This window comes from Bos javanicus, chromosome 9, assembly GCF_032452875.1.
Source record: "Bos javanicus breed banteng chromosome 9, ARS-OSU_banteng_1.0, whole genome shotgun sequence".
NCBI classification, from domain to species: Eukaryota; Metazoa; Chordata; class Mammalia; order Artiodactyla; family Bovidae; genus Bos; species Bos javanicus.
This window is the reverse complement of record NC_083876.1, coordinates 89,291,291-89,310,727: the sequence shown is the minus strand read 5'-3', so window position 1 is coordinate 89,310,727 and position 19,437 is coordinate 89,291,291. Positions and strand designations below refer to the sequence as shown.

General features: G+C 40.5%; 1 protein-coding gene across 18 annotated transcripts in view; it reads left to right on the top strand.

The window, feature by feature from the left end:
• The window catches only part of SYNE1 (spectrin repeat containing nuclear envelope protein 1), a 497,963-nt gene that overhangs the window by 331,317 nt on the left and 147,209 nt on the right, over nt 1–19,437 (top strand). For 10 of the 18 annotated variants that reach the window (XM_061428348.1, XM_061428354.1, XM_061428353.1 and 7 more), the window contains 5 exons: nt 14–220; nt 1,740–1,913; nt 6,027–6,218; nt 13,319–13,453; nt 14,428–14,537. In XM_061428348.1, the coding sequence (XP_061284332.1) occupies nt 14–220; nt 1,740–1,913; nt 6,027–6,218; nt 13,319–13,453; nt 14,428–14,537 (818 nt within the window). Of the gene's footprint in view, nt 1–13; nt 221–1,739; nt 1,914–6,026; nt 6,219–13,318; nt 13,454–14,427; nt 14,538–19,437 lie in introns of those variants that run through there. The other 8 variants (XM_061428349.1, XM_061428346.1, XM_061428342.1 and 5 more) reach the window with 5 other exon arrangements.

Below are 19,437 nucleotides of genomic sequence, written 5' to 3'. Positions count from 1 at the left end.
TGTGATTCCACAGTCTTTCCCTCAGGCTCTGATGGATGAGATCCTCATGCTCCAAGAGGAGATCAGCGAGCTGCAGTCGGCCCTCGCAGATGAGCTGGTGTCTGAGTCCCCGGAGTCCGAGCCGGCAGAGCAGCTGGCCCTGCAGTCCACGCTCACCGTCTTGGCGGAGCGAATGTCCACCATCAAGATGAAGGCATCCGGGAAGCGGCAGCTTCTGGAGGTAACAGGCCACCCTGGGGGTGCCCCTCACGTCCAGATTAACTCCTGAGGTTGGGTTGACAAGTATGTTCAGCTACTTACGTGATGACATGTCTATTGTTTCCCACTCAAAAGAAGCTGGTATATTGTGTGTGCACGGCCTCGTGAATAGAGCCCTGAGTCAGTGTGGAGCCATGAATGTGTCTTTTCACCCGTTTCTGACTCATTTCAGGCCTGCAGAACTGAGGCAGTGGAGAGCCAGTACTGGGTAGACATGAGCTTTGTGGGGAATAATTGTAGAAGGTTTGCATAATAGTTTGCTATGTTTAAATAAGACCATTTTTATGACTAGCATTGCTAATGCTGTGAAAAATAAATCCTTAGTCACTGGAAGCCAATTCAAGCACGTTAATTCATGAGAATATTCTTGCAGTTCTGGTTCTCATGTTAACTTTAATACTCAATAGATAAATTTTAGTTACACTACCATACGTGTTAAAAATAAGTTATTTTCCTTTTGTTGTTGCTGTTCTCTTACCTTTCCTGGCCTTAAACACGTATGATGTTCATATTGTTGATCCTATGAAGTGTCTGTGTTCTTGTATCTCTAGGGTCTGGCAGCTTCTCTAGCACGAAATCAGTTATTGCTATCCGCTTAACATTATTTTATTTAGCTGCAGATTATACCATAATTCAATGAACCTTTGTCCTATTGTTAGGGACCCAGGATATTTCCAGTTTTATCTATTTTAAAGCTGATCAAATCATGTATCCATATATTTTCCTATTTTGGAGAAATTTTAAATCAATGTTTCTACTCTAATCTCTAAACAATTTAATAAAAATTGATTAAAAATAATGGATTCTTAATAAAATAACTTTTAAAATAAAATACTTTATAGTGTCTTAATAATTAACCTTTTAATTCATTGATATTGTCCCCAGTCACTCTGTGAAACCCATGTGGAGTTGTGAAATGAAGTGATTGGCTTGGATTTTTAAAAAAAATATGGATTATTTGCCATCAGTAAAGAATCCTCAGAGACCTATCCAAATTTTTTGAAGTTTTGCCTTTGCTCTAGAAAGTGACAGCACTGGGCCACTCCTTCCTGTAGGAGATCAGTTGCCTGAAACTGCATGGTTCTACCCTTTTCGATGCACCAAGTATGTTCTTCAGTTGCCATGGTCCCCACTACACCCTACAGTTTCCCAAACTTTGAAGTCAAGTTACCTACTGTCTTACACCATTGACCAGTTTCTGTCATCCACATTATCTGCCTTGTTCTGTAGGTGTATTATTTAAGAACAGTAAGTCCAGGCATACAGTCATTGTAGGAGTTTTTAAAAAATACCAATCCTGAGGCTCACCTCCTGAAATTCTGATTTACCGGTCTGTACCGCGGTCTAAACACCGGGGATTGTTTTTGAAGTTTCACAGGTGGTTCTGGTGTGCAGTCAAGGCTGGGAACCATTGCTCTGTGTGTTGAGTCCTGGTGATTTTGCCTCGGATGATCTGTGTTCCATCCTACTTAATTCCTCAGGAGAAACTCAACGATCAGCTGGAGGAACAGAGACAGGAACAAGCCCTGAACAGGTATCGCTGTGAAGCTGATCAGCTGGACCACTGGCTCTTGAGCACGAAGGCCACTCTGGACATTGCCCTGGGGTCACCCAAGGAGCCCATGGACATGGAGGCCCAGTTAGTGGACTGCCAGGTACAAAAATGGTCTCAAAGGAGTATGCCAACATTATTAGGCAGACTTTTAAAAATGTATCTGTTATTGGCTGTGTCGAGTCTTAGTTGCAGCATGCAGAATCTTTCGTCAGGGAGTACAGGTTCTCTGGTTGTGGTGCATGGGGTCCGGAACATGTGGGCTGTGTAATTATAGCACATGGCCTTAGTTGCTCCTTAGCACGTGAGATTTTAATTCCCTGACCAGGGATCTCAGGGGGCTTCCCAGGTAGCTCAGTGGTAAAGAATCTGCCTGCCAATGCCTGAGCGACAGGAGATACAGGGTCGATCCCTAGGTTGGGAAGATCCCCTGGAGGAGAAAATGGCAACTCACTCCAGTATTCTTGCCAGGATAATCCCATGGACAGAGGAGCCTGGCGGGCTACAGTCCATGGGGTTGCAAAGAGTCAGACATGACTGAGTACACATGCACGCACACTTGACCAGGGATCAAACCCACATCCCCTGCATTGCAAGGCTAATTCTTAACTGCTGGCCCACCAGGGAAGGTCCCACAAGACATTTTTTTTAACTACAGAAAAGTATAATGGTAACAAACTGGGGCATGGATATGTGATTTTTCACAATCCATATACTTTACATATTTAGGAGAAAAACAATATCTTATAAAAGCTTAAATTAAATCCAGATGTGGGCTTAATCTTTTGAAAATTTTACCAACAGTATCTACTCTTTAGAAAATTTTCAGCTTCCTGAAGGACATTTTTGTAAAGATTTGGTGTTTTTCAGTCACTCAGTCGCGTCCGACTCTTCGCGGCCCCATGGACTGCAGCATGCCAGGTTTCCTGTCCTTCACCATCTCTCGGAGCCTGCTCGAACTCATGGCAGATTTATTTATTTATTTTTTTAAATTTTATTTTATTTTTGGAAACTTTACAATATTGTATTAGTTTTGCCAAATATCAAAATGAATCTGCCACAGGTATACATGTGTTCCCCATCCTGAACCCTCCTCCCTCCTCCCTCCCCATACCATCCCTCTGGGTCGTCCCAGTGCACCAGCCCCAAGCATCCAGTATCGTGCATCGAACTTGGACTGGAAACTCGTTTCATACATGATATTATACATGTTTCAGTGCCATTCTCCCAAATCTTCCCACCCTCTCCCTCTCCAACAGAGTCCATTTCGGTGGCTAATAAGGAATATAAGTACCTAATGCACAGAATTAGTATCAGTGACTGTGGATAAACAACAGAATAGGTGGGCCGTTGCAATTTTGGTTTTAATTCAGAAATATTATTTGGAAAACTTGGCAAAACTGTAGTTATAGGCAGCCAGACTCAACATGGGAAGGTTGTCTTCTGGGGCAGAGAATTTCCTTCCTCAACGTGCGGTCTTTAGCAATTAATGTAAGAGGTAATGACATCAAAGTTTTTACTGTAATATTATTTTCTTACCTCCTTATTATGGAAACATTCAAGCACACATATAAAGCATAGAGAATAGATGCTGAACTCCCATGTACCAGTCATTGACTTCAAAGAGTATCATCATAGTAGACTTTACACTACGGGTGGGTGAAGTTTGTTTTAAAAGCTTTTTCATTTAACCAGCAAGTCTCTAGAACAGTCTAATCTGCAAGGTTAAATATCAGTGTACATGACTTCATACATGTGGGACTGAAGGAAATATGCACAGCTATTAGTTATGAATGCCATCTCTTTTCTTAATACATAGTATATCATTCTGGTCATCCCTTATGATTGAGATTTTTTAATATTAATTATTATAATTTAGGTTTTTAAATTCTTTTTACAACTTATAATTTTAAACTTTTAAACTATTTTATTTATTTACTTGGCCATGCTGTGTCTTAGTTGCACCATGTGGGATCTAGCTCCCGGATCAAGGATCAAACCTGGGCCCCCTGCATTGGGAGCACAGAGTCTTAGTCCCTGGACCACCAGGGAAGTCTGTGGACAATTTATTTATGTGTCTTCAAAGCATTTCTGCCTTGATGGTAGAGAATAGAGAGCCATGTGCGACTGTTTTCTATTTCTTTTATCATCTTTTCTAAAGTTACTTTTCTGAAAAGAGACACGTATTTTTAGCATTGCCTTCTAGCACTTGAAATTACCACATGTACTAGCATTTCAAAATTATGTTTCATCATTACTCCCACCTCTTCCTTTTTGATATCTCTATTTTTATAGTTATACATAAGATGCATAGCTGAGATAATATATTTCAGGACTCTTACAAAGTATTGAAGTGGTACTTTGGCAATATTTTTCAAAACTCAGAGCCTATGAAATCACACATTCCTCATGCAAATAAATCTGGCATCTGAGCCAGTAGTATAATCATAGCTGTGGCTATTATATGGAATTAGGGTCCTGTTATGACTTTTGGGGCCCAGGGTACTTTGTTTCCATGAACCTCTCTTCCTCTATAGAAATACTAAAAGTTATATTTGTATTTTGTAACTGCTTTGGGTACAAAGGCTAATATAATCCAGGGTCGTTTATCATGGGTGCATGATAAGTTGCTTCAGTCATGTCCCACTCTTTGCGACCCTGTGGACTGTAGCCCACCAGGCTCTTCTGTCCATGGGATTCTCCACGCAAGAATACTGGAGGGAGTTGCCATGCCCTCCTCCAGGGGATCTTCCCGAAGCCTGAGGTGATATCATTACATATTAATTATTATCATCATCATTTTTTCCTCTGATTTTAAACGAAAGACATTTTCTTGGGCCCCTTGATGTGTTAGGGGCCTTCAGTTCTGTGACAGCCTTGCCTAATGGAAAAGGCAGTCCTGCACAGAATAATATTAGTTCCTCAAAAGTAATCCTCAAGAAATGATCCTTTAAGGCCCATTTCATGAAAAGTTTCACTCTTCCTTTTAGTTCTAGGTTTTGGGATCTCACTTATGTTCTTAGAAGCTGATGGTAGTGATTCTGGTTTTGTACAATCTTTTCTTATTAATAAATAATTCAATATAAATTTGAAAGTACATTTCAAAGAGTTCAGACTTAAGGTATAGAAAAACAGAACAGTTTCTGTAGAAAATAATATGGTTGTTATTTGTTTTGGTTGACTTTTTTAGTTTTTCTGTTTTTTGGTTTTTGTTTTAAATCTTACTTGGGAAGTGGGGAGATTATTTTCACTTCTTTCCTGGATTTAGCCTCCATTTTAGGAAAAAAACCTTGTAACACTAGAAAGTGAATGTGAAATTCTTAGGAAAACTTTCAGAAATGTGAAGTTAAAAATGCGTTATATAAAAGATAAAAACAGGGGAACTTCCCTGGTGGTCCAGTGGTTGAGAGTCCACCCTTCCAATGGAGGGGGCACGTGTTCAGTCCCTGATTGAGTATCTAGGATCCCGCATGCCAGGTGACATGGCCAAAAAAAAAAAGACAAAAATAATAAAAAGCAAGTAAAAGAGCACTAGTCTGGGACCACTCCCTTTCAAAACATTTTTCTTTGAAAAAAAACAGTCCTTATTAAATTGACACAGAGAGTCGATCATGTGATGTCTTCACTATTATTAGCCACAAGCATAATGTGTGTGCATGCGTTACATACATGCTCAGTCACTCAGTCGTGTCCAACTCTATGACCCCCTGGACTGTAGCCCTCAGGCTCTTGGCTCCCTAGGATTCTCCAGGCAAGAATACTGGAGTGGATTGCCATGTCCTCCTCCAGGGGGGTCTTCCCAAGCCAAGGACTGAACCTGGATCTCCTGCATCTCCTGCATTGGCAGGTGGATTCTTTTACCATGGAGCCACCTCTAACAGTAAAATAATAGAACAGTCATAATGGGGGTAATGCTAAGGCCTGGTCTTTTCTCCTTATCTGTTGGCTATATAAAATGTGCTTCCCATATGTTTTTTTTTTTTTTTTTTTAAATAATATCTAATCTTAAATAAGAGAAAAATTAGGAGGCTCAAAGAATTGTTAAAACCTATATACACTCTTGAAGGTTGTATGAAAACTAGGGGGAATAAAGACAAGCCTGGAGGCATGTTGTTTTGATGAAAGACTTAATGAAGCAGTGGGTTTCTCTGTGAGACGCGGTCTTTGCAGAGGCGCCCAGGCTGTGTCAGTTTCAACTTCATTTCTGTTGTCCTAGAATATGCTGGTGGAAATAGAGCAGAAGGTGGTGGCCTTATCAGAGCTCTCGGTCCACAATGAAAACCTGCTGCTGGAGGGCAAGGCTCACACAAAGGACGAGGCCGAGCAGCTGGCGGTGAAGCTGAGAACCCTCAAGGGGAGCCTCCTGGAGCTGCAGAGGGCGCTGCAGGACAGGCAACTCCACATCCAGGTGAGGCTCCAGCCACGCCATGAGTGTGGCGCTACAGAGAGGCTCATCTTTGCACAAGACTGGTCTGCCCTCTGAGCACGGGACACATGAAGGGGATGGCTGGGAAACAGCACATACTTATGTACGTACCTGCTTCACACACATTCTGGCGTAGTTTTTTGTTTGTTTGTTTTTAATATTTATTCATTTGGCCGCTCTGAGTCTTAACTGTAGCACTCAGGATCTTCAGTCTTCGTTGGGATGTGTAGGGTCTTTAGTTGTGGCATGTGGGACCTAGTTCCCTGACCAGGCATCGAACCCAGGTCCCCTGAATCAGGTGCTCTGAGTCTCAGCCACTGGACCACCAGGGAAGTCCCTGGCATAGGTTTCCAAATAGGCTTTGTAAGAGTTGTTTGAATCCAGAGACCTGGAAATTGCAGCATAGGAAAAGAAAATGAAAATAATTACCAAATGCTAGCAGCTGTATCATTGAAAAGAAAATGTTTAAATATAGATTAAACATAGATTAAATCATAGATTAAGATACCCTGTGGCAGTGTTATATTTCTCCTTTATATCTCCTATGTTCTATTTTTCAGATAGACTATTTTATTTAGTGCCCACAAGTTTAGACTTGGCATGTATTCCAGGCGAATTGAACATTTTTACTATCATGCAGTGCCCTTCATGTTTCCTTATAGTGATTTAGAGCTTTTTTTTGTATAATATTTGCCTGGTATATCTTTCACTTTTCTGTTGATTTAACCCTTTCTGAGTCCTTATTTTTTAGATTTGTTTCATATAAAGAACATTTAGGTGTATTTTGTTGGTTCTAAGCACATCTAATCAGAAAACCTCTGACTTTTAAATAGCAGGTTTAATCTATTTAAATTCTTTGTGATTATTGATATGTTTGAAATTTTATTCTTGCTTTTTTTTTTTCTATTTTGTCCTGCTCTTTCTATTCTTCTTTCTCCATTTTAACTTTTGCTTCTAGGTGGTTGAATGCTTTCCTTTGTTTTTTGTCTCTACTTTTTATCATGCCTACCTAATAAATTCTAAGTTATTATTTCATTCTTGTTCCAGATCAACATAAGAAACTCATAACACATTCACTCAGATTTCTCCCCATGCGCCTTGCATACTAGTAGTGTCTAATATTTTGATTTTATTTGTTTTTCATCTCTACATATTAGAATTATTATCTTACACAAATATTAAGCAAATGTTTATTGCGAAGCTACTGTGTGCCAGCCACTATTCTATATGTTAGAGTGAAGGAGCAAGGGCAAAATCTATCTGTATATTTATATTTCTATATAGTCCATTTTCAGGGCTTCCCTGGTGGCTCAGACGGTAAAGCATTTGCCTGCAATGTGGGAGACCTGGGTTCGATTCCTGGGTTGGGAAGATCCCCTGGAGAAGGCAATCCACTCCAGCACTCTTGCCTGGAAAATCCCATGGGGACGGAGGAGCCTGATAGGCTACAGTCCATGGGGTTGCAAAGAGTCAGACACGACTGAGTGACTTCACTTTCTATAGTCCATCTTCAAGAGATTATGTTTGGGGGAGACAGATAGTAATATAAAATTAAGGTGTGTTATTATATGCTAAGTTAGAAGATGATAAGAGCTGTAGGTGAAATAGTATAAGGCAGATAATAAAGAAAGTTGGGACTGGGTGGATCTGCAGGTTTAAACAGGGTGACCAGCGAAGCCTCCCTCATCTTACGTTTGAAGGAGTGAGCTGTGTAGACATGGAGGAAGAGAATTCCAGGCTTGGAGAGGGGGAAGCAAGGGCAGAGGCTCCCAGGTGGGCTCCTACCTGGTTTTTCAAGGAGCCCAGCAACTGGAGTGGAGTGAACAAGGTGAGAGGCTAGAGGGATAACAAGGGCCTAGGCTGCAAAGGACCTTGTAGGCACCGTGTGAACTTTGGCTTTTTCTCTGGGGAAAATGAGAAACCACTGGAGTGTTTGGGGACAGAAGCGTGACAAGACCAGATATAACTACATGGGGGACCAGGGTGGAAGCTGAGAGACCGGTTAGGAGGTTAGAGGGGATGAGAACTTATCAGGTTGTGGATAATTAGGAAAATGAAAACTCTCGAGGAACAGAACTTGGGGAAGGAGAACTAATTAGGCCACTGGTTTCGTTTTGGACAGGCTAGGTTTAAGATGCCTATCCAGTGTCAGTCAGCTGTTGGGATTCAGCAGACAGATCTAGACTGAACTGTCACCCTCTAGAGGTTCTCTGTTGTTGTTCGTGCCGTAAGTCATGTCTTAGTCCCCCCACCAGGGATCGAACTCATACCCCTGCATTGGGAGCTCCGGGTCTTAACCCCTGGACTGAAGGGAAGTCCCTAGATGGTCTTTAAAGGCATGAGAGCCCATGAGATCACCAAGGGAGTGAGGAGAGATAAAGAGGAGCAAGCCCTGGGGCTTTCCAGTGTGAAAAGTTAGGAAGATGGGGAGGAACCCACAAAAAAAAGAGAAAGAAGGAAATACCAGTGAGGTGGGAAGAAGACCAAGATTTGGGTTTGGGAGACACTTGAGGGTAAGTGAGGTAAGATGAGAACTGGGAACTGACCACTGGATCTGGCAACACGCAGGTCTTCTATGACCCCAGCTACAACTATTTCAGTGAAATAGTGAGGGCAAAAATCACTCTGAAATGGAAGCGAGAATGGAGAGAGGAGTTAGAGAGGAAGAGGGCAGGAAACAGGGGTTTCGCTGTCATGGGAGCAAAGGAATGGAATAAGCTATAAGAAGCGGGTTAGAAGAAATTCATTCCATTTTAAAATCAGAAGAATAATGACATGTTTGCAGGGGGACAGAAACAACTCAGTAGAGGAAAAATTGATGAAAAAGAAGTGAGACTGCAGCAAAAGTCTTCTTGTGTAGAAGGGAGAAAATAAGATCCAAGGGGCAGGGGAATGGTCTTGGAACCAGTGTCAGGAGGGAGGGGAGCAACTGTACTTGAGTAGAGATGCTGGCAGGGGACATAGCACAGACAGTATGGTGAGAGCTTAATGCACATTCACTGTGATTGCTTCTACTTTCTCAGTGTAATGATTTTTTTCTGGATTAAACTATGTATTTTCAGTTATTTGCTAATCATATGATTATATGATCTGGAACATCAAACCTAGCCAACAGAAAACTATTAAAAGCAATGGAATATTTTAGTAAAAAAAAAAATTTATTAAAAAAATTAAAATGGAATTCATAACTTTCCTATATATAAATTAAAAGTTAGAGAAATAATATGCAATACATTTCCATCTAAAACATGAACAAAATATAAAATATATGAAATCTCAACACTTTAAAACCTGAGTGGTACCAAAACAAGTGGAAATATAGAGGTTTTATTTTTAGATAGGCGATTTCAAATTTTCCTCTGTTAAAACATGAATTAAAGTTATTCTCAATTAAAATACTAACTGTATGTTTTTGAAATGTGCCAGAATGATACCAGGTAAACCCAGAATAAGGGGTTTCCCTGGTGGCTCAGTGGTGAAGAATCCACCTGCCAATGTAGGAGACACAAGAGTTGTGGGCTTGATCCCTGTTGAGAAGATTCCCTGCAGTGGGAAATGGCTACCCACTCCAGTATCCTTGCCTGGAAAATTCCATGGGCAGAGGAACCTGGCAGGCTGCGGTCCGTGGAGTCACAAAGAGTCGATACGACAGAGTGACTGAGCACACACACACACACACACACACACACGAATGCCGTGTATCAGCGAATAATCCACTCCAGCGAATCCCCTCCACCCTGGCCCAAAATTGTTTACTTCTCTATCAGTTCAGTCGCTCAGTCGAGTCCAACTCTTTGCGACCCCATGGACTGCAGCGTGTCAGGCTTCCCTGTCCATCACCGACTCCCAGAGCTTGCTCCAACTCGTAAGTCGGTGATGCCATCCAACCATCTCATTCTCTGTTGTCCTTCTCTTTGACACAGGCCTATAATACCTCTTGAATTACATGATATCTTCATTTGTAATAAATTTGTCATTTTCACACGTTATTGTTCATCCAAGGAGCAGAGAGTTCATCCTATATAAATAACAAAATGCTTTCTAAAGAAGTGTTTTATATAATGTTTAGCATTCTCCAATCCTCACTAATCTTCCAAGGAATGTTCCTGGCAAAAATGGTTATTCTTCTAGTATTTCCAAAATAAACAGCTTACATAGCCCCACCCAAGCAGGAGCCTGGTGGAAAATAAAAGCCACCCTATTTCCTATTCCCTAGATAGGTCAGAAAACTGTTATCAGACCTCAGAGAGTGTAATTACCATTATTTTATTCCTTAGGTCAGTACCTTCGTATCTCAAGGGGAAAGAGAATGAAATTTGATCTATTCCTTAATCATTTTTTGCTTCCTGTGGTCCAAGGGTTAGGTTTCAAAACAGTGAAATCAACCAGAGAAAAATTCATTAACTGAGAAACCAAACCTAACCACAGAGAAAATACATACTAGTCATATGCTTTTGATGCTGCTAAATTTCCTTTTTTCTAAAGCTGTGGATTCAATTAGTCAAATAGGAGTCCCTTTCTTAGAACTTGTTTTAGAATCTAACTATGTGTCTATGCATGTAAATGTGGTTAAGCCGCCCTGTAGACCTGACATTTCAATTATTATTTTCCCAAGTACAATTGGTCTCTTTCCTTGGTATGAGGAATTTGAAATCAGAGCTCTCAGTCAACTGTAGTAAACCTGCAGAGAAGGGTGAGTTAGAGCCCTGAGAAGTTTCCACGGGAGTCTCCAGGCTGGGCTGTGAAAGCAAACCTTTACTGAAGGGCAAGGCAGAGAGGAATTCACAAAAGAGAGTCAGCAGGTCATGGCTAAGGCCACTGTTTTGTCACCGGGTCTCTGACTAGGGACAGCTTTCAGTTTATCCCACTGACTTCTTTGGGGTCATCCTCTACAGATTCCTTTTGACTTTTGTTTCATCCTTGCCTGGAAAAGCCAGCACATCTCAGAGCTTATTCTGGGTCAATGAAGCATCCTCAGATGGGAAAACTCTGCATCATGCAGAAACGTGTGGGCTTCGATCCTGGAGGAATGCCCGACCACCCCAAACATCCCGCCTTCAGGAAAATCACTGCTTGCCTGAAAGAGGTGCTCCTGGGAGGGTGGGGAGCCTACTGAACACTTGTCATCTATTCTGAAGATCCTGCAAAATGCAGGTAGCATGTTTTAGACCAACGGCGCTACCACTGTTCTATCTGAAGCACATTCTTCTACTGGGGAGCTGGGTCATCTTCAAGGGAAGAAAGCACCTGTGAGCTGAGGTGGTTCAGAATCCGGGAAGGAATGAAGTATAAATATGAATGGTACCTGTAGGTTTCACTGTTGCCTTCACTGCGCCTCAAGTGCGGATACCAAATGATCTCAAACATTTTAGTTTCACCGTGAGATTCTATTAAGTAAGACAGAGGGAAACAGACCCCATCTATTTCTCTGTAAGAGTTAGTGTAAAATTCTGGAAAGAAAAAGAAAGGAAGGGTCCCGTGGGCAGTCAGGCGGGGTGAGCTGTTGTGGCTGAACCCCATGCTGAGGTCAGATTTTTTTTTTTTTGGCAGAGAACAGAGGCCAGGGGGGCAGCGGTTCAGTAGATGCCTCCATGCAAGCACCCCCAAGAACGTTCCCTTCCTATGTGCCTGCCCCCAGCCCCTCCCTGTGCTCCAATCATACTTGCCCCTCCTCTACTGTCTCTGAGACACCAAGTTTCTTGCCCCTCTGGCCTTTGCTCCAGTGGTTCCATAGGCCTAGAGGCCCCTACCCCATCTTTCAGTCAGTCAATATCAGTCATGTCTCAGTCGTGTCTGATTCTTTGTGACCCCTGTGGACTGTAGCCCGCCAGACTCCTCTGTCCATGGGATTCTCCAAAAAAGAGTACTGGAGTGGGTTGCCATGCCCTCCTCCAGGGGATTTCTCAACCCAAGAATCGAACCTGGGTTTCCTGCATTGCAAGCAGATTCTTTACCATCTGAGCCAGCAGGGAAGCCCCCGTCTTTGGCAACACACAAAACAGCTGTCACCTCTGAAGATGCCTTGCTACCCAGCCTAAGAAACCGCCCCCTCCACTTTCCACTCCGTTCTCTAGTTTCACATTCTTTGTCTTATCACCATCCCAGTTTATCTTATCACCATCCCAGTTTATCTTGTCTATTTATTGTCTGTCATCCCAGCAGGGCCTTTGTCTGGCTTCTGAGCCAAATAAATCCCCTCCAATTCCCACCAGTGCCCCAAACAGTGCTTGACACACAGTGGGGGCTGATAAGCACTTAGTGAATGCGTCTTACCAACACGGTGTAATTTATCCTTTGGCATATAAATACATGTTAGTAGAAAGGTGCTCACTCAGAACTAATTCCATTCTAATACAAAATATTTTGTTTGTTGTTTAGTCCTGTCCAACTCTTTTGCAACTTATGGACCGTAGCCCACCAGGCTCCTCTGTCCATGAGATTGTCCAGGCAAGAATACCGGAGTGGGTTGCCATCTCCTTTTCTAGGGGATCTGCCTGACCTAGGGATTGATCCCACGTCTCCTACGTCTCTTGCATTGGCAGGCAGATTCTTTACCACTGAGCCACCAGGGAAGCCCATGCAGTATTTTAGGGCCTGTTAAATTCCATCGGAATAGTCTAGCAGGAATAATAAACCCCTGCCCAGGTAATAGGTAGTTACTTTGGCTTTCTCCTTTAGCCACACTCTGTTGAAGCCAGAGTGGCAACAGATGGCAGTGGAGTCTAGTCCTGGTGGGGATAGGAAAGGGAGTAAGACCTAGAGTTATATTCTTGTGGAAGAAATTCCAGAATAATGTCTGCTGACCACATCAGTCAGCTAAAAAGCCTAGCCTCGACATGGCAGTTCCCCCCCTCCCTTAATATTTCTGAGTATAATAATCTATTTATTGTTCTCCTTCCTGCAAATGCCATAATAAATTCCATGGGTTTTGTGTTACCATTTTTTTTAAAAAAATGTGGTTTCACATCCAAATGGAGTCACTTTGGTTTTATTATTCAGACCACACTAAAGGAGCCATCACTCTGTTTTGGTTAAGATCTTCCTGTGGGTAGTATGACTCTTGATTTCTCCCTCATTAAAAGCAGGGGACAGCCCAGGAGAAGGAGGAGAGCGATGCTGACCTGGCTGCCACTCAGAGCCCCGGGGTTCAGGAATGGCTGGCTCAAGCTCGGAGCGCATGGACCCACCAGCGACAGAGCAGCCTCCAGCAACAAAAAGTAACGCACTTCCCGCCTCTTTTGCCTGCAGATCAGCCAAGCATGCACCTTGAGAGAAATGTTTTAGAAGGACAAGTTCCTTCTGTGCTGAAGACAGAGGGCCCTTGTATCTTCATTTTGGACAGAAGCAGAACCTGGCTGTTTCCATTTACTTGTGACCACTGGGAAAACTGGTCATTTTAAAGTTGGTTCTCTAAGAAAAGCTTAGTTTTAAAATAGTGTAACTCAATTATAATCTGCCCTCTATTTCTAGCTTGCCCCAATTTGAGTCTATTATATATAATAAAAGCCCCAAGAAGGCCTCTGAGGATTGGTAAATATGCAAAAAGTTGCATTTTTTTTTAATGAAATTTGCTTTCAACTCTCAAGTAGATGCCATCACAAAACAGGATTGCAAATTACTGCCTATGAAGCAAATGAGCTTTGATTACTCAAAGAATGACATCTTTTGATTACTCAAAGAATGACATCTCATTAGTACCTTCACTTTATGGATATGGCATATTAAAATATTTCTCAAAGAGTAGAGACGTTTTCACCAATAGTGAAAAAATAAAACTGAGTCCAGTGGTGATCCAGTTTATCAAGCAAGTGGGAAATTGAAGAGAGCTGTTGCTCTCTCTATCTCTTTCAGCTTGAACAGGGCAGTATTAGATTTTGAAAAGTGAAAGTGCATTTTGGACCACTTGGGGGCGCCATTGCCAAGCAAAATTTTCTTTTCTCTTTATTTTTACCAGCACCACGCCCCCCCCCAAGATTATTTAGACATTATTTTATCAAAGCCAAAGAAAGCTACGGGGGACTTGGAGGCACCTCTGAACAGTTACCTAAGCCGCACCTTTTATGAATGTGCTAACTTAAAAACATACTATTGTACCAAAGTTGTCTGAGGATTTTCTAGACATACAACTGTGTTTGGAGACAATAATCATAAAGTAACAAAGATGTTTTTATTTTTCCTTTTCCTTGAGCAGGAGTTGGAACAGGAATTGGCAGAGCAGAAGAGCCTCCTGCAGTCAGTAGCCAGCCTTGGAGAGGAAATTCTAACGCAACACTCAGCTGCAGAGACCTCTGGTGGTGTTGGGTATGTTTCTTTCATTCTTTGGGGTTTTTTTTTGTTAATTCACCAGTTTGTTTTATTTCTTAGATTCCATATTTAAGTGATATCATACAGTATTTGTCTTTCTCTGTCTGACTTATTTCACTAAGCATAATACCCTCCAAGTCTATCTGTATTGCTGCAAATAGAAGCATTTTTCATTCTTTTTTATGGCTGAGTAGTTTTCCGTGTGTGTGTGTGTGTGTGTGTACACACATCACATCTTCTTTAACTATTCATCTGTTAATGGACACTTAGGTTGCTTTATCTGAACATTAAGGTACATGTATATTTTTTAATTAGAATTTATTTTCTCCAAATATATACCCAGGAGTGGAATTGCTGAGTCTATTGCAGTTCTGTTTTTAGCTTTTTGAGAAACCTCCATATTGTCTTTCATAGTGGCTACACTAATTTACATTCCCCCCAACAGTGTCCATGATTCTCTTTTCTCCGCATCCTCAGCAACATTTGCTACGTATGGTCTTTTTGATGACGGCTCTTCCGACAGGTGTGAGGTGGTGCCTCACTGTGGTTTTGCTTTACATTTCTCTGATGACAGTCTGCTATTCTCTTCTTACTGCTGTTGTCCTGACATTTGAAAAATGGTCCAGTGGTTAGGACTCCAGCTCTCACTTCCAAGGGCCTGTGTTCAATCCCTGGTCAGGGAACTAAGATCTCACATACCCTGTGGACAAAACAATAATAAAAGTAAACATCTTCCTTAAAATTTTATTTTGAACATCTTTTGAAAAAATTTAATCATTTCATTTTTACTTGTAAATCTTGTATTTTGAACATTTAGTTAAGCAGCATAACTAGTAATTACAATGGCTGACTTCCATTTCCTTTCTGTAGCATATCTGATCAGGGATGATGCTTATTTAATAGTACATTTTTGAAAGTCAAATAATAAATGCATTATAAAACTAGATTCATGATGTTTATGACTGAATGATTTTACCTAACTGCAAAACATTTTCCTTACAAGAGCTTATCTATCTTCCTCTAATATCATTCTGAAAAATAAATGTATGTGTCTTGTAAGTATCTTGACTTTTTTTTTTTTTTTTTTTTTAATTTGATGGCACCATGAGGCTTGTGGGATCTTAGTTTCCCAACCAGGGATTGAATTTGGAAAGCCTGAGTGAAAAGCCTGGAGTCCTTTTCACTAGTCCACCAGGGAACTTTTCTTGATGATCTATTTCTATAATTTCTATATATAAAGTCATTGAGCTTTGAGCCCTGGTTTGGAGTGAGACTGAAAGTCTTACATGCAGGAAAGTAAAGTGTTGAAAGAAAATTTAAAGAAAGGGGAGAATTTTCAAGTTGAAGAGTCTGGTTTAAAAGGTAGGAAGGAAAAGAAACTGAAGCAGAGTGCAAGTGTGCCTGTGTTGAGGCAGGTCTGGGTTTTATTCTGGTTCTACATGTGTAACCCTGGAAAAGGAACTCAACCCCGAGACTTCATTTGCTCACCAGTAGAATGAGACTAATAATTGACTGCCATCATCACAGAAAGGCTGTGAACACTGTGAAAGTCAATTGAAAAGATACATAGGAGAACTATCTTTAAAATCTAAAACATTAAAAAACGTTTCAGCAAAACCTCTGTGTTTGTGCAGTATCAAAGGTTGAAATTTGGTAGTAGCATCCTTTGACAACCACCGTGTCTCAAATAGCTTTAATCCCGTGGACTCCAGTGATCTCAGTTCTGAGCGTTTGTTTGGAGGAAATGCATATTATAAAGGTGATTTTGGAAATACTATTTATAATACCATATAGAAAGACAGAAATTCCTATTAGTAAAAAAAAAAAAGCCTAAGAAAATATTTTTGCCTATATAATCTTAACAAAAATTACGTAGCAATATCAATAACAGTTTGTGATATCAAGTAACAAATGTGATATAAAATTGAGTATATAGTATATGTACGGGTAAGACCCAGACTAGATGTAGATGATCAAAAATAACTTTAGTAAGGTCAGCTTTGGGGAGTTTCTTTCCTTTTCTTTTTTTTTTAAATTTAATTAATGCTGACATAACGTTGCTGACATATGACAAAAGTGTTGACTATATATGTCTCTACATCTAGGAAAGAGGAAGATATTCAAGGGGGGAAAAAGGAATAAAAAATATTGATAACAGCTAATAGTCAATTTAAAAGAATAGAGATGAATAAGATTATAACATCTATAATCAGGAACTCCATAAAAATAACCCTAATACTGTAAAAATTGTGTTAAAATATAATGGAATTTTAAAAATTCTTCTGTTACGGTCACGCTTAGAAATGCTGAGAAGACCATAGCATGTAGAAGGGAGGAGGGAGGAGGGTTCAGGATGGGGAACACATGTATACCTGTGGTGGATTCATTTTGATATTTGGCAAAACTAATACAATTTGTAAAGTTTAAAAATAAAATAAAATTAATTTAAAAAAAAAATCTAAAATGAGGAACTCTGTTTCTTCCATGGTCACTAAGTCGAGACTTGCTGCCACTCTGCCTTTCCTGTTTCTGCTTCTTCTAAGATGTTTACTCACCCCTCATGGTTTTCTGAATATTTTTACCAAACTCTATTTTTACAAAGAACCCGTCCACACGTTGCTTCCTCCTCATACGTAGAGTCATGAAAAGCAGCTGTAAGAACCTTCTGCAGCTTTCTTGCCATATTTTTTTTTTTTTTTTCTTTCCTTGGCCTTTAGCTTTGGAAAGGGCCCAGATGAAAGACAAACAACTATAAATTGCTCTTTCAAATCTAAGACTATTTTAAAGAGAAATCTGCGGTTCAGTACTGGCTCTCTGTGTAAGATTTAGTCTAATGACTGCTTATAAATTCTTTAATTTTTATGCAAATTCTTTAGAAAAATCTTTAAATCTAGTTGATTACAGTTCAGTCATGCCTTTCAAGCCTCGGGTAAATATACCAAGCAAACAAACAAACATAAATTGAATAATATCCAGAAGCTAAAAGAAAAACATGTATATATTTTTAAAAGAACAGAATAACATTTGTGGAGAAAAGAGTATATATTCAGCCGTCAACTTATTAGCTGATTTTCTAAGACTAGCAACTGTGAATTGGTTTATGTAAAAATCCCTTTGGGAGCGGCGTGACTTGCTTCATGGTTACCGATTCATTGAATAAAGAAGTACTTTGTGATGTGGGACTTCCCTGGTGGCTCAGTTGGTAAAGAATCTGCCTGCAATGCAGGAGACCCAGGTTTGTTTCCTGGGTCGGGAAGATCCCCTGGAGAAGAGAATGGCAACCCACTCCAGTACTCTTGCCTGGAGAATCCCATGGGCAGAGGAGCCTGGTGGGCTACAGTCCACGGGGTCGCAAGAGTCGGACACAACTGAGCAAGTAAATCATCTCCACCACCACTTTGTGATGTACTGGAGAATTGAAGGGTACTTCCAAGAGTACTAAGGAAATTCAACTGGAAATTAATCAATAAAAATATCAAAGGAAAGGAAGGATATTTTCTATGAAAAGAAAAGCTTGTTCTAATTTAAAACTGATCTGCTTGTGGCATTTTATGTGTCAGTGATTGAATATAAGACTATATAGATATTAAATATCCTCTGGTTTCAAATACTAAATTGTTATATAAACATGAATGAATTTAAAGTGTTACGATAGTCTACCATCTCAAAAGAACACAATAAAGAAATGTAATTTCAGAAGAATTTTTGAAAGTGATTTTTATTTAATTATTTATTTTTGGCTGTGATGGGTCTCTGTTGCTGCTTGGGCTTTCCTCTAGTTGCAGCGAGCAGGGGCTCCTCTCTAGTTTCTGTGCGTAGGCTTCTCACTGCGGTGGCTTCTCTCGTGGTTCCTGGGCTCTAGAGCAATAGTTGTGGCTCATGGGCTTAGTTGGCCCATGGGCTTAGTTAGTCCATGGCACGTGGGATCTTCCCAGACCAAGGATTGAACCCCCGTCTCCTGCATTGGCAGGCGGATTCTTTACCACTGAGCCACCAGGGAAAAGAATTTTAAAGCTTTTTTTATTTTAAAAGATTTTTATAAAGCAGCAAATCCAGAGACTAATATAACCAACAAAATTAGAAGTATCCGTTTTATTTTTTAACTTAGTATTACTTTTTTAGATCAATGCATGTTGATACATATAGATCTAGTTTTTTCATTTTAACTGCTTCAGAGTATTTTATCTTGTGATAATAACAACTCACCTGTTTTTTTCTTGATGGGCCTTTACACTATTGCCTTTTTTTTTTTTTTTTTGCTTTTCCTGGCATTTTTTATTTTAATTTTTGATCATTTCCTGCGACCTGTTGGGCCTTAGTTCCCCCCAGGGATGAAGCCTGCACCCCCTCTAGTGGAAGCACAGAGTCTTAACCACTGGAGTGCCAGGGAAGTCCTTACTAGTACTGCTGAACTTAACTTTCTCACATCTCTTTAAGTGTGTAGGTGAGAAAGATTCTCTAAGATACATCCTAGAAGTAGAACTCTTGCCTCATAGCCTTATAGATCCTTTTTTAAGGCTTTCTTCAACAAACTTACTTGAAGAAACCATTGCATTCAATACTTAATCTGAAATGAGTTGGCTTTGGTGTAGTGGGTAATATTCTGCCAATAAGGTTTTTATTTTTTTTCCTTCAACTGATCAAAAGTTTCCATCAAAATAACAATTACTCTCTAGCATAATACGGCTTTTGGATGACATGATTCTAGTTAGGACTTCAAAACCCCTACATACAAACTAGGACCTACTGAGTCTAGAGTCTCCCAGGTTCTTATCATTGCCATTACCATCAGCGTCAGGCCCCCCTGATTTAGTGGCTGTTTTTATCAGATAGGGTCAGAGGCATTATTCGTCTCTTCTCTAAATTTAATTTTCATACTTCTGCATGGTAAGTACGA